Here is a 15678-nt window from a genome sequence, read left to right as displayed (position 1 = left end):
GGTAGTCTGATAGTGGATCATTAAGGGTTTCTACGGCAGGAGAAACATATGATACCAGTACTCAGCCAGAGGGCCTAAAAATGTCACCAAACATAAACGCATGACCGGAACGAAGCGGAGGGACTGGTGGGCAAGACTTCTCCTGCTCCTTGTTGGTCGGCAGAAAGGCATATTATTAGCCAAAATCTAGTGTACCGATGGACCAAGCCCGAGGCCCGGGTAGGAAGGGGGGACGATGAGAGGAGGGGGGGGGGTTACTTTGAAGTATTTGACTAGAAAGTGCAGGATACCGATCGTATCCGTCGTTTGATCCGGTGGTTAGATGTTGACTACTAGTACTGTGTTGAGGTGGAGGACACCCACAAGTGGGCTTCAAGCTACAATGGATCGCGATGTAAGAAACTCAATTGAGGGGGAAAACCTCCCCTTTCTGGATGGTTGGGTGACTCCCGTGGGTTCTACATCTCTGGTGATTCTGTACCACACTCTCCCCCCACATCACGGGTTCGTCGGAATCCAACAAGGAAACATGCAACACTTCGTGAAGCCACCAAGAATATCTGTATCCACCTATCCAAGCAGCGTAACTTACAACCACGCTATCTCTGCAGGATTGATAGCTAATGTTCCGGAGCAAACAGCCGTCAGGGCTGGAGAAGATGTTTGCATTCCAGACTCACCCTTTGAGCCCTCCGGATTCTGGTGGCTTGCTACAAGGAAAGGGGAGTAGTTAAACTCGGAGCATGCATCAAGCACAAGGGCCTTGTAAACCTACAATATCATGAGAAGTCGACAAAGATAGATAAAGCACTGGTCTCATGTGCATAAGCGGGAATTGAGGTTATACAAGGGGCTGAACAGAGCCAATGAGAGCCAGACGTGTATCCAAGACAGTTTCCACAATGGATCCTCATGCGCATAAATATGGTAGCTCAGAACCTTGTTGGAGCTTGTCCACCGCGATCCCTTTTATTGTAGTCTCTGGTCAAAGGTCTTAGCCAAAGGAAATTTCACCTTGCCCGAGATTACGTTGCTATTATAAAAAAGGGGGGGGGGGCGGCGGTATTATTCAATTGATGGCCTGTGTCGAGATAGGGCGGGTTCGAGAGGCAAAGAGAAACCTTGTTCCACAGACTTTTGTGACGGTACACTAGTACGTCATAGTAACAGCAAACCGAGTTGCCTCGGATGGGGAGGGAAACGGCGGTAATAGTGAGGGAACCTTTGGAGTCATAGAGGGTCATTGGGGAATGTAAGGGGTATTTTTTGCGATCATATCCTCTCACTAATCACCCATTTGTGACCAATTCCACTACCCTCGATAAATGGATTGTGCTCAAGTATCAAGAAGGCACCAAAGGCATAGGTGACAACAGTTAGACAAACTTTAGGATTCGTCAATTGAAGGACTTGTATAGGAAGAATGCCTAGATATGCTATTAAGGACATCTCCTTTTCGACTCTTTTGCAAAATTCCATCCCCATCAATAAAAGTTTAGACCCCGATAATTAGTTGCAATCCGCAACTTCACTTGTGTAATTCCAAGCTGTCTTGCGACAAGAAACCTCCACCCCGACCCCCTAATTCAATCGCAAAATGTTGTAGTTCAAGTAAGTCGTCATCGGTGGTGTCATCCAGGCCTTTCTGAGTATCGGAACCCGGGCGACTCGTATCCTTCAGAGATCTGGTACGAGAACCCAAACTGCGGGATGAACCCATACGCCTTACCCCAGAGCCGCTTTCTTCTTGATTGCCTGTTCGAAAGTTCCTATGGAGAGCTTGGCTGAAGTCAGCAGACCGATTCGAAAACAAGTGCGGTTGGGATTATCATACACCAAGTTTTGTCTGTAAGTGGATTCCTTGGAAAACCACTGATGAGAAAGCCTTCACCGTCAGGGTCGTCAAAGGAGACATATATCCGACATGACGTATCCCAATCCCTTTGTTTAAATGTTACCGGTAGACAGAAGGGTCTTCCCGCCGAAACTTCCTCTAAGACTTTCAGAGTAGACCCTAGGACCTTGCAAAATTGCCGGTGCTCATAATAGGAACTTGTAATATAGAACCAGGATTGTTGGTTATCATCGGTTCCGTGCCGCTCGAGTCGCTTGCATAACTTCTTAAGGGAGCCACTATTTGCTGGGAGCCGACACAGAATCTCACCTATTGTAACATCTAATAAGTATTGGACGAGAAGTGCCAGCTATCCCTTACCTTCACACGTCTGGAATCCTGATAGAGTGATTTTCGAGGCACTTTTCATCTGAAAGTAGAAGAGGGAGGCTATGAGTGTTGAGGCGACATTTTTGATCTCCGGAGATGTTGAGCAATATTTCCGGGCGATGTCCTGTAGGTCGTCCATACTGGATACCGAATCCAGGGCGGGTGGTGTGTTGGGAATTTTAGGATTAATTCGCCAATACTTTTTCTTTCGATGTCCATCCCCTTCCGATATATTCAGGCTGTCGTAGAAACTAGACCATGTTTTCTCGCAATCCAAATCGTCATGAACAGCGGCCATCATGATACCAAACAGGTTCTTCACATACTGGCGCACACCAAATTTTCCTTTTGGGTTAGCTTTGTCAATTTCTGAACTAGATCCATCTTGGTTACTCCAAAGAGTGCCGATTGAGAGTAGAATGTCTGGATCTCTTTCATGTTGCTCGGGCCAAAGTATTTTACGCTCAGTATGTGCGAGAAAGATAGGATTGTTACATGTGATAGCACCATCATAGAATGTATAACCTGAAGCTTTGTGGTAGAATGATTTGAAATACCTCGGGGCAGCTGAGGTTGCGCGAAGACTTCACAGAATATTAACCCCTCCGTTTATAACAGTTGGAATAGTAGTAGATACTCACGCTTCCCAAACCTTTAGTTCCTCCTCCGCTGTTTCACCTCGATAAAAGGTATATGTAGGACGGCCAACTAGCAATATGGATATTTAGTACTTCCATATATTCTCTGTGGAGGTTTGGCTAACATACCACTAGCAACTTGAGGTCGCTGATAGTTTGAAAGAAGGAAAGTATGGCGGCTGGGAGTGGCCGCTGAAACACCAACCCGTGTTATTGGCTCATGTGTTGGGTCGCGTTGACCCCCGAAAAGTATTGTGTCTTCTCCGAAAGCCTTCTGCAGCGCTTCTGACAAATTTGTAGTTTTGTACCTACTGTGATGCTGTGCCTCGATTAATGGCCCAAACACACCGCCCGCACCTGTCCGTTTGGTAAATGCTTGCTTAGAAACTTGTTGAAATTTGTCGATGCACTTTTGGACCCCAAATTTCCTAATACCAAGCCCAGCTGCTACGATCCCACCACCGCTAGAAAATATCTTTAATGATAATGATTATAAGCATTAGAAGGTGGATAGCGTACCTAGTTCCAATGATTAAATCAAAGAAGTCTACAATATTTACCTCAAGGCCGATAGATATTTCTAGCTCTTGAAGAATAGTAAGTTGAACTATCGACCTTACACCACCTCTAGATAAGGAGAAGGTAAGCAACTGGCATGTGGAAAGTAAACCGATATCAGACATACCCATCTAAGGAGAGTATTCTGAGCCCGGCGGTTGGGAGGTCAAGATTTGTTCTCCAGGGGAGTTTCCATTCTAGGTGATTATGAAGAGGACATTTTTTCAACTCAAAGCGATCCTGCTTCTTCTCCGCAATACGTTCGAGGCATTCTTGACAGATGGCATGTCCGCAGAATAGCAGATGTAAGGGGGTTGATAGAAAGCAGCAGAAACAAGTAGTGTGGCTCACCAACCCCGGTGGTTTATCCGCCCCGTTGTTGCCATGCAGCATTGATGTCCGTTTCAGATGGAGATAGAGTGCAGCACGGTTACCCTGTTCACGTGCTTCATGTAGGGGAATCCCGCCTAGTCTCTCTCCCCATTCCTTGAATATCTGATCTAGATGGGTTATGATATCTTTGTTAAAACCTGCAATCTGATCTTCAGAGTCTAATTCATCGATTGCTTTGAATTTTCCGGCTCTGAAAACCTTTCCGTTATAGTCCTGGTGCCCTTTTGTGTGTCCATTTTGATGATTGACACACCTTTTCCCATGCCGATCCCTCTCCTCGCATTGCCAATACTTCTGGTACAATTCTCTCAGAGCAATTTCACACCTCCCACGATATCCTTCAAATATGCGACCTGAATCTCCTATTTTACAAGTTATTGGATATGTCCCTCTCTTTTAACACAATCTCGCCGGATATGGCTTACCCTGATGAGGTCTTCTGTTTCTTATCACATCTAAGAATATACTTGATGCAAAAATTGGAGCTAAATTATTCAGCAGCTGGCTCCCGCTGTTATTTGGTTGTTGGCTCAAGAGGGTAAAAGCTATTCTCAGAAGGTGACCTGAGAAACCTACTGAGACAGGCTTGTCTTGTAAGGCGGCTTGCAAGAAGTTGAAGGGTAATCCTGAAGTACTGAAATGCTCAAAGCCTTGCTCGAGATAGTGATCCAATTCCTCGCTCGTCATCAGAAGTCCTGCCAGATTCCTAGCATTTTCAGAATCTCGTGCCCCTTTTGCAATAAGTTCACCGAGCTTAATATACTGCTGGTTAATAATGTAAGGGGGGTCATTGGCTGAGGGTATGCATATAATCTTGAAATCGCTATAATAACACAAAATAAGATCCTCAAGTGAGGATATTGTTTTCCGACGCTCAGCCTTCCACTGGCGGGCCATTTTTGCTACATTACGGTGCGAGATAGTGGTACGTAAACTAATTGCATCAGTAGAATGCTGTCCACTGTGTTCCGGATAAATATTGATAAGGGCCTGGTGATTTTTGAGTTGCTCCTTTGTTACCTTATCCACATCCCACCACTCATCGCTGTCAATTTTCTAAAACCAATGTCAGAATCAATAACTCAGCAAGCCTAATAAGTCTATGATAGGCACGCAGGAACATGCCTTGCTTTCCACTCCATTAACAACAATGATTGCCTTTGGCAGCATTGGTTGATTGAGAGATCTTTCAAAAACATTGTCTGCCCAATCCAAGAGGTCGACAATGTGGTTTTCAATCTTACTATACTTGGGAGTAGCGATCGTTAGTCATAATGCCTCTTCAAACTTTCCAGGATTACTCCTACCGGAAATTCTTGCTAACAAGACAGACAACATCTGAAAACGTGAATAAAATCCGGGGGTACAGTTCATTCACTGCCCACATGCGGGTGCACCTTTCGGAGGTGATAATTTCCCTTTTGCGTGTCCTTGCTCGATAGGTGTGGCAGCGGAGTTTGAACCTTTTATTACTCTCCTTTATTCTCGCAGCAAGTGGAGCTCCGGTCCCACCGCCAGAGCCTTCGCAGTCCGCAAAAAATAAAGGCCTCGTGGTATGCAGAGATTTTGGATCTAGGAAAAGATGAACATCGCCACTAGTGGGACTATCGATTTTGGTCCCAATAACAGGTGTGGTCACCTCGATCTGTGTTGCACCAACTGACTTTATTCGCCATTAGTCGACGAACAAAAGACTCCTGATGAATCGGTTAATATTACCTTTATCATCGCATTAACCAAAGTGCTTTTGCCTGCTCCAGTTTCCCCCACAAAGGACACCAGACATGGGTGTTGGGAAGAAGGATCTTCCCCAGATCCTGAGGCCAGGTCGAGAAAGGATTTGCTCTTCAGGGAGACTCTCGCCGGAAGGTTTTCATCGATTTGAACCCCAAACCACTTTGTATGCACATTGGAAACATGAGCGTCGTTGGCTTCCTCTTCGGTTAAGTTGGGTTCAAGAACTGAGAGAATGTAATCAGCGACTTCAAGTTCGGTCTTTGCATGCTTCCTCTTCTTCAACCTCCCTCTGAAACCGGGCCCTGACTCGTGGACTGCTTGTAAGTCCCAACAGTTCTCGCAGAACACAGACTCGCACTCACTGCACCAGTAGAGTTTCTGGTGGCAATCTCCCGGGGTTTTTGTGCTGCATTTTTCTTCGGTAAGCGTAGCTGGCATGGTGTAATGATGAATTTGAAATTCTAGTGTTTATAATTTATTGAGTCCCCCGTCACTCTTGATAACGTATTTATCTACAGTCGCACCTCGTTGCCAATACTGGTAATCATCAGCCTTGATGACCCCGGAGTAGAGAGGTAACATATCACAAGCCCAGGAGAATCGATGTGACCTCTCATTTACACGAATGCTGCACAATCAATAGGCGTAGCTGCATAGCAGAAACTACCAACCATTGAGAATATTCACGGACTAAGTTAACCCTGGTATGAACGAGAATGTTACTGCGCATGCTGCGCACATCCTTTTCATCTTGGAAGGGCTACGGAACTTTCCCCAGTCTATTTCAATGTCAAAATCTTGTTATCATATGGAAACCCGCGCCGAAGTAGGTGTTAATATTTAATTCACGAATATACACTATCCGTCCTTCGCCCACAGTAGGTGGCGGTTAGATAGCCAATCCCTTGGACTCACTCGCGCGAAAAGGGAAAAGAGGGGTAAGATATCTCATCACCTCATACCAGTAATTTGACTGCACAGAAATTCGCAACGTGGGCATTTTAAGGACTGCTATTGCATAACACCCAGACACAAGAAAAAAGACCAAATTTTTGAGTATAATGGAATAGTAGTCCGTTTAAAAATGCCTCACCATGACAACTGTCAGGAGTCTTTTTGGCAGAGAAAGATCAAGGAACCTGTAGATGAGGATGATAGAAGTCGGGTTAGAGTACAGCTGCAAAAGATATACTTTGTAAACTCAAAGAATTGCACCGTGTGCTATATTATGCTGTTGAAAATCCTCTACTCTAGGAAGGGGCGAAAAACAGAGCGAAAGGTAAGCTCCTACCCCACCCCTTAGAGAAACTCTTCAGAACTATAAAGGAGTCACCCAGTAGAGCGCGGAGATGGGAGTTATTCCCGATAAGCACCATGAAAAAGTGCTCTTTTTGAAACCTGACCAACGTCTACTGTCTTGGTAATACTATCGTGCACAGCGAGCTAAAACGCTAAACTTCGATAATATTGATCTAAGCAAAAAAAACAATATCGCTCATCACTAACAACACATGGGTGGAAAAGACAAATCTAAATAGAAAACACTAAGCGAATTTTCCTCATCGCCACATGAATCTCTTCCTTTCCGCAACCTTCCACAAAAAGAAATCATGAAACTATTCTCTGCAATCCCCATTTTTGTTTTTAGGAAACCACCAGCTAACCACCCCCATCAACTAGAAACCTCTATCCTTTGCTTCCTGTTTTCCATCTATCACCCACTCTCTCAGGATCGCCCCTTTCATTGAATTCACCTCTGTGAATCCCTCCGAACATCCATCAATGCCTGCGGCAGTCTCCCATCTCATGAGAAATCACATATCTTTCCTCCAAGCTTCTATCGTCAACATACTGTATGCCTCCAATAACTGCCGGCAGTTATAATCTATGCCTGGCCACCTACACCCGCGACACTACCATGTCCGTAAAAAACTAGTTTATTTCTTTACTATTGTTATCTAACCGAATAAGTCTCAACCGAGCAGTCATCTTCTTTCCGTGGTGCTAGTTGTCGCAGTTGTGTATCGCCCTCTACGATACTTCAACTTTTGGCTGGTAGGTGGGGGGGGGGTCAACAGAAGCATCTTGAAGTTTAGTTCTCCGAGAGAATTAAAGTGTGTGCATCCAATAAACTCTACGGGAAGGGGACGTGGACACTCCCCCCGCTATTGCTTCTAGTACCATATCGTTTCTGCTATTATTGCCTCGTCTTAGGAGCTTGGGCACCTTGAAATTACTAAAGCAATTAACAAGAAAACAGAGTGATCTCTGGTGACCGTGGAGAGTACGCTTGGTTCATGGCACTGACAATGGTCGAGACACCTGTGAGTTGCTGTTCTGCTAGTTCAAAATTATTTGGGATATTGAAAGACACCTTTGAATGGAACAAGTATAGTGCAAAGGGGACCAAACCGGGACGTTCGAACCACCAAAATCCGATGTCTAATTAGTAGATTGCAACAATGAATTTTGCGAAAAAGAAGCCTTAGAGAGGTAGATAATTACGTGAGTAGTCAAGAGGTTTTTTTTTTTTAAAAAAAAAAAGCAATATTTTGGTGAGAGTGAAACAAAGGATCAAATATACAGATGTACGAGGTACTAATATAATATGACCACAAACCCTAATCCACTATCTCCGGCAGACATCAAATCTCTTTAATCGGAGGCGGGGGCCCCCAAGAAGGGTCGGTGTTTTCCTCACACGGTAAAGTCTGCACATGCCGACTGTGTTGGATCACTAACTGGCGGAAGCGATTCAGGAAACCCTGTTAGGCTAAACCTACGGTGGACCCGAGATTCACCCCTGCTACCGAGATGTGTAACGGATGGGAGGAGATAACCCGGTGCTACAGTGCCAACTCCTAAATTTCTCCTGAAAATCTTCACTGCGATTAGGAATTTGATCTTCGAGCCCGGAGTATCAGGTTCCGTACTACTACAGATGGAGAAGCCTCGCGTGAGATGGTCACGCCGCGCCGTAGCGGACTTATAGGCTGTGTCTGCCATCGTCATATGAACGGAAGTCTCGAGACAGTTGTACCGGCATTAGACGACCAACAAGTGTATTAGTTGCGCAGGTCATGGCAACACGAGATTTGTACGGGTGAGTTTGCACAATCTACTATGATATTAATTGGGTTATGTACTACAAGTTCGAAAATTCCCTGCTCTGGAAAAGGGGCGAGAAATACAGAAAAAGACGATTTGAGCAGCCCCTTTAGCATATCAAAAAGAAAAAGGCACCAAACTTTACCGGAAGCTGCAACTCTAATGACATAGCACATAGTCCAATTGTTTGGGTTTCTACGATAGACATAAACAGATACTGGATTCGTATGCCTAGTTAAGTGCCCCAATTTGGCTCCGGGGGGGTTGCGCTTGAGTAAGAAAGCTGATACCTCAGCCATCTAGGACTGTGCGAGATAGGAGACTGTGGAGCTTGGAACACAATGAGATGGAACCCCCCCCGCGCACGCGTTTCATTAGCCCCGGCGCCCAATGAGAAAAAAATGAGCCCTCATTCTAACCGCTTTTCCTGTTTACTCAAGATACAATCTCAGGTGCCCACATCTCTCTGCTCAACCTGCTCCCGTCGATATTGGGTCTCGAGGTAGGAAAGTATCGTATTTTCTCTTGCGATTCGCTTTCTACGCCAACCTAGGATAAGTCTAGTTTGACAAGTTAACAGAACTGCGTATACAGGTTGATGAGATCCAACACATCCTGAAGGCTGATCTTTTGTGGTGGCAGAAAAGCACCGGCCCTTCTCAGGACATCTTATGTCCGAATTCGGAGGTTAGATTCCTACTAGAGAGAGCGAATCGCAAGAGGTAAGTTACTCTGCTCAGGCACCCGGAGAGACGACCACAATTGCCCGGCAAAGCGACGTGGTGAGCCCGCCTGTGGAACACATGCTATAGTAACTACGTTTTAACGGTTTTATTTGCCTTACCCCTCAATCGGACGCTTCTGGTGGCCACACCACAGTTTTAATATGCATTTGCATCCTTTTCTGGAGCACTGTACTCGAGTATTGTACGTGCTTGGATTAGGGTATCACGTTATATCATTTGATATCGCGAGGCAGAAAGGAGATACCGTACTCTAGGGATTTACAGGAGTCTTTCCGTATTGATAGAACTGTACATGGTGTAACGTAACATCTACCGCTGGATGCAGTACTTTGCGGTAATTGGAGAGAGTAGGGGTTAGTCTAACCCCCAAGTCGGGCTCCAGGGGTAAGCACAATAACCTCCTGGAGTACCGGTATATCGATTGTTGGTAGATTGTGATAGGTTCCCCGTATATGATGGGGCTGTAAAGAGTTACTCTGTTCAGGAAGTCGACTGCTCCCCTCAGGGTATTCTTGTATACTATACTCCTAGCAGGCAAGAAGTACCGGATAACGGAGACTCGCAAAATATATGGTGAAAAATCTGTGAATATCTAAGCGCACAAACAAACTCGCCAGCCCTGTTATCTCACCTGTTGCGAGTAGTACAGTGGAGTGCCATCCATAGAATCTAAGAGGTAAATAGAGAAGTCCATTTATTATCGCGATATCGGGACATTTGTTCTGGAACAAAGAGAACGGGGGACGAGTTGATCAACCTCCATGGCGCAATCCACAGGTGTAAAAGACCTTTCTCGCCGTACCGGAGGGCCTTGGTATTTGAGGAACTGTGTGGGGGTAGCCTCAAGATACCACACGAGCACTATCGCCACTCACACTAGGAAACCGCCTCGGGGTACTTTTGACGCGGGGTATTTCTTGGTATCCAGGTAAATTCACCTTCCAAAATCGGCTGACTTACAAATTCCCCGCATTGGCACTTCCTCCACATATCCAGGAGTCCAGTCGCAAGGTGGATAGACTATCCTGCGACTTTCTACCGATAATTCTCCTGACTGATCACCTCCAACTTACTCAAGCCATAGCCCCCAATACCGGTACCGGCACTCAAACTTGGGATTTCTGACCAACCTCTAAGACTTGAAAACGAGCTATTAAGGGTGACCCTTCGGATTATTACCCCCCTTGAGAGGTAGCTACAAGCTAGATTTATGTCCCTGAGCAGCTGAAGGTATGTTGTGCAAGACATGGCCGATGTACTCGAGTACACTCGTGTCCGCAAACTTCTCGAAACTCGGGTGTATCTCAAAGCCTCGGCAGTCTTCAGCTGGGAGATTGCAGAAGGTATTGGCTAGGAAGAGAGCATGAATATCTTCTATGTAACTTGCAGTTCCCAGATCGAAAAAATTTCTCGAAAAAGAGTCGCTCCTGTCTGGTTATGTAGGGTTGGAGTTGGTGGGGCACCTGAAGTGCTACTACAACTCTGCGGATGTGTGTATACCGGTACAACCAAACGCTGAACAGAATCGCAAAATATGGCTAATTCGGTGTAAAAGTAAAAATAACACCCATTTGTAAAGAGTGTGGCACAATATACGCAGTGAATCTTTTTGAGTACTCGTAACATGCAAGAAGTATCCGGACACAGAGATTTGAAAAATACCGGTATACAGGTAGCAAAAAGCTCCGTGCGTAATGCAAACTCTCGACCCGTATTATCGGATACTTTGATTCCTGCATCGTAAAAGTTAAGACTAATTTACCCAAGCTCAACTGCAAGTACCAATGGCATACTGGACTGAGTGAGCTACGCTGCGGTGTTGGACCGTGAACCGGGTCAAACGGGGAAGTGGATCAACAATGACAAAGGGCACCAAAACAAAGTAGAAATCTGAAAAATCTCGATTTACGTCCAGACGATACACGAAAGTGCAGGAGTGTTCCTGATAGTACATTTTGTTAGATTTGCCTGAATTCGGGGTTTTTATTTCGTCGAAATTTCTCTTTAGTGAGGATTTGGGCAAAATTCACATAATCTACAAGTACAAAGTGACCCAATACGTTACAGTCGCACCTCGTTATAAAGAACGCTAAGAGTTGGGGGGTTTTGTTCGTTATAGCAAGATTTCGGGGTGAATTCCTTATAGCGAGTACTGTTTGTATTGGAGCAGGGGTCTTGATTCCCGTACGATTCATTCGTAATGGCGAGGTTTCTCATACAAAGAGGTCCATTATAGCGAGGTGCGACTGTACTTGCATGATACAAAGGATGGATATAATTACAGGTATACTGCACCATTGCCCTGAAAAAACATGTACCGTTACCCCGAACAGTTAGATCCATCAGCGCATAGGAAACTCCTGGACCCTGCCAATAACGGGCGTCACAAACTGAGCAGCTGTGGTCTCGCTAGGCCACTTCTCAAGACAAAAATGTACTTTGCTGTTAGGAGCAGTCTGTGGATTGCACCTTCCTGTAGAGAATATCTTCCACTATTAAAAGATTGGTTCTCTAGAGCATAGCTTTACCTGTAGAGCGTAATCTGTTTTGTTTCATGTGTGTATCCGTAGCATAAGTATTTGGAAATTACTGGTGTCTAGCCATATATCTCCCGATCATTCGGTATGGTGAGGTAGAAGGAGTGAAAAGAGTATAATTTAGGTTAAGGCTTACGAGTACTATCGAGTATCAGAAGGTATTTTTTAATACCAACTACGCCAATCTAGAAGCAGCAGGCAAGGTCTTAGTTCACCTGAGGTGCTATAAAGGCAATATCAGTCTAAGCATGATACTCGAGTGGTGATCCATTCCTTGCGGTGGGTTGGGCACCACATTCCCAAGTCTAAAGCATACCCTAGGGAGGAGCTCTAATCGAGCAGCTAAACGTGCTCGGGTGCTACATATGATATACCGGTAGTTTGTGATAGCGAACGTACGCAGCGGGTTGTTGTGTCGTGTGGAGGAAAACACTTCTGTGGAGGCAAGAGGGAATGTGTTCAATTTAGTGGTCCATGACCGATTTGCTCCTGCTTAAATACAGGAAAGGAAAACTCCCACACATCAGGGTAAATCCCCATAGCATACCTACTGGGATTACATAACCATCAGTTTGGACAGCGGAAAGTTGGGACTGGGGCATGTGTATCTTGGGCGAAGGGCTTAGCACCACGCCGAACGGGTTGGAGATCTTTATCGCACGGATCATCTGACAGGTATTGTATGATACATAGACTTGATAGCATTACGATTGAACGTTTCTCGCTATTCTCGACCCCTTTCCTGTCGCCAGATGCCTTTACGTTATCGCCAACCCGAAGAAAAGCCCCGGTCGAGGAGCTGGGGGATAGCGTAAAAAACGTGAAGGATAATTCGTTGAGTAACCCCGAGGTTCGAAGGGCACAGTAATAATATCCGGAAAACATTCCCCCCCTGGGACTCCAGCGGGTGAGTGCTGTACTTCTGACCAAACTCTGGAAGCACAGAACACTAATGCAAAAACCTCCGCCCACTCATGGCCAATCACTGTGGTGTGCGGCACCTCCGCCTGGGTTAAAAAAAAAATTCCGGCGTGAAGCGTAAGTTATGAACAATCGACTACAACTATCCTCAAATAATCATTTCACACTGAGAGAATCGATTAAAGAGTAGCTCTACGATTTAATTACCCAAAAACACTTTGTTCCGGTTGAGTAGATAATGGAAGTGGTTTATACGGAAAGTAAATCTAGGTGGTTTTAAACACCATACATATCTGAAGCCAAATCAATCCACTAACATCTACTAAGCTAAGGCATAAGTCTTATTAAGGACTAACTCAGATCTAATGTGGATTAGCAAATTGGTGAATTCCCGAGTTTTTACCAGGAAAGGCACAGTTTGGTGTCGCACGCCAAACCGGCACTTGTACCCATCGCCCGGGGGTCACTCCACTCGTAACGGAATCAGTGAGAGACAAGATTAAAGTGGGGCTGTTTAAGCCTGCTTCTGAATAACAACGCGCAAGATACGCGAAAACTGTGGGGCCTGGATTCTACGCAAGGCCTCTTCTGCCCAGGTCCGCCATCCCGGTATCACTAACCATAAAAGAGCCCGTAAAGGGGAAAAGAGGAGGGGGTTGGCAGTGCTCTTACCATATAACTTAGGAGGGGGGTGGACCAATCATACCCGTCCAAGGCCATTGTATGAACGAATAGTTACTCACTAGACTAATACTATACCGATGAAGTTGTTCTTTGCGTCAACCCGCAAGATGCCTCGCCTTGGCAGACGGTAGGAATAGTAGCGATAATGAGGCTGGCTATATCGAAATTCGGGAGTGGTGTGAGGGATGATGGGGTGGCTGTATTACGATAGCATAATACTCGTATCCTGCTAATACGTGCGTGCCAAGACCCTATCAGCCCTACGAGAACATTTTAGGCATGGTGCTGGGCACTTGAAATCAACCAAAACCAACACAAGAATGATGTTCGAACTGCTCCAACCACAGCCCCATATATAGGAGGATATGAGCCCATTGAGGTACCCAGAAGGGACTCCTCTCTAATATTGTCCTTTTCTGATTTTCAATCAGAGCAATATTAGTGGAGGTAGTAAGGTTTCAAATTATCATAACTATATGTGTATGGTCGTTTTCAAGGTTCTGCGGAGCCTCAATTTATTTTCTGTGCGTTATGTAAGCAGATCAATCACCCGTGAATGTTGATTTCAGGTGCTCCTCACACGACTCTACGTTCGAAGAACCATGACGAGTTGGCTGCCCTAGCCACCCTCAACCAAACTGCACCCTAACTTACGGAGAACTCGTGATCATCATGACTGAGATGAGCATGATGACAATTACGATATATCTTACGTTTCGACTCAGGAAGCCTTGGCGGTCCTTCGACTGGTGAAATTCGCACGCCAATGCAACTCTTCCCCGTCAGTCTATATAAGGGTGGATGTCCTCTCATGAACCCCAAACCCACCCTCATCAACCAGCTCAGATCAGACAACCCGAGCGTTCTATTCAATTCACTTCAATACTAGTCGCTCAAAGCCTTCACAAGCCTCTCTTCACCTCCAACCAAAACAAACAAAACCACCAGAATGAAGTTCTCTAGTGCTCTCCCTTTTGCCTCTACTCTTGTTAGCGTCCTCGCTGTCCCGGCTGCTGCCAGAAGCCGTGTCTTTAGCCTCAAGACCGCAAACAGCTCCAACAATGAGTTGAACAACTTCTGGATCGAGAACTTTGGCAACCATGCCTCCTTTAACACTAGTGGGCAGGTTGTCAAGGCTTACTTCGCCGACGACGGCAGCCGCAGACTCATCGTTAACGGGCTCGACGGTACCGAGGACAATGTGTTCCTAATCCCCGAGACTCCCAATTCTGCTGTTTCCAACCTTGTTTTCGCAGATGCTGCTATTTCTGAAGTAGGATATGAAATACCCTTCTTGTGTCGGGGATAGTTTGCTGATTTTGATTCCTTAGTCCCGCTCCTCTGAGTGGGGTATTACCAACGACAAACTAGTATACGGATCCGAAGACCGCTTCTATGCCTTCCCCACCACTACCGGTACTGGATGGGAGGTCAGTAGCTCCCGTCTCCCTTTCCCATACAGCATAGCCCAATCGATACTAACAATTTCCCAGATCCGCTGGGTTGATGAGGATGCTGTCATCCCCGCGAATACCTTCCCGGTCCACCTTGCCGTCGAATACCTTGCTTGAGCCAAGCAGCTCTCTCGAGCCCACACTCAATAGATCGATCCCCATTCTATCGCAACTACACTCATGGTACGGTTGCGATACGGATGAGATGCGGAAGTTAATGATAATGGTAGGGCGGAATGGTACGAGTCAAGATTAGTGTATGGAGGGGGGGATTTGATTGCGAAGGCAAAAGAAGCGAATCATATATCTTTAGACTGTTATTTTAGAATTAATGCTGAACGGTTAACTGACATCATTACCTTTAACAGCTGTCCCGTGCTATATGAAACGTGATGTGATGTTTCTGTGACGATGTGAACCAGGATATCCAGACGGGTGTTAGTTTAGGAAGGAACGAAGAGATTCTTGCTTCGAACTAACCGGCCCATCAGAAGTTATTGAAATGGCCAACGGCAATCAATTTTGTTCAATGATGAAAAACCGCATGACGCTCTTCGGAGCGCCTTGAACCTGGTACCAAATTTGAAGCCTAATCCCAAACTATGACTTCACCTAGAACAAACGCGTGGTAGTCTGAGTTAACCCACTACTCCAGTATCGTGATACACGTCCCATGTC

The 15678-nt window shown here is 45.6% G+C and overlaps 2 protein-coding genes; one reads left to right on the top strand and one right to left on the bottom strand.

The window, feature by feature from the left end:
* Positions 1 to 2204: 2204 nt before the first annotated feature.
* Positions 2205 to 3545, bottom strand: GSTUM_00004209001 (uncharacterized protein; the record flags this gene model as incomplete). The annotated part of the gene is made up of 4 exons (XM_002835253.1): positions 2205 to 2808; positions 2866 to 2932; positions 2992 to 3326; positions 3382 to 3545. 4 exons carry the CDS (start codon positions 3543 to 3545, stop codon positions 2205 to 2207), a joined length of 1170 nt encoding a protein of 389 aa, XP_002835299.1.
* A 10830-nt stretch (positions 3546 to 14375) lies between these two features.
* Positions 14376 to 15365, top strand: GSTUM_00004208001 (uncharacterized protein). XM_002835252.2 has 3 exons: positions 14376 to 14819; positions 14878 to 14976; positions 15040 to 15365. The coding sequence occupies exons 1-3, from the start codon at positions 14496 to 14498 to the stop codon at positions 15115 to 15117; spliced, it is 501 nt and encodes a 166-aa protein (XP_002835298.1). The 5' UTR covers positions 14376 to 14495; the 3' UTR covers positions 15118 to 15365.
* Positions 15366 to 15678: the final 313 nt, after the last annotated feature.

Source organism: Tuber melanosporum, assembly GCF_000151645.1.
Source record: "Tuber melanosporum whole genome shotgun sequence assembly, scaffold_100, strain Mel28".
In the NCBI taxonomy this organism is placed as follows: Eukaryota; Fungi; Ascomycota; class Pezizomycetes; order Pezizales; family Tuberaceae; genus Tuber; species Tuber melanosporum.
The sequence above is the reverse complement of the archived record's forward strand: the minus strand, read 5'-3'. Positions and strand labels throughout refer to the sequence as shown.

Bases quoted from the DNA above. Each gene is read 5' to 3' on its own strand.
- GSTUM_00004208001 (XM_002835252.2), top strand. From the start codon at position 14,496: ATGAAGTTCTCTAGTGCTCTCCCTTTTGCCTCTACTCTTGTTAGCGTC. The intron at 14,820-14,877 runs GTAGGATATGAA...TTGATTCCTTAG, and splicing joins CAGATGCTGCTATTTCTGAA to TCCCGCTCCTCTGAGTGGGG. The intron at 14,977-15,039 runs GTCAGTAGCTCC...ACAATTTCCCAG, and splicing joins CTACCGGTACTGGATGGGAG to ATCCGCTGGGTTGATGAGGA.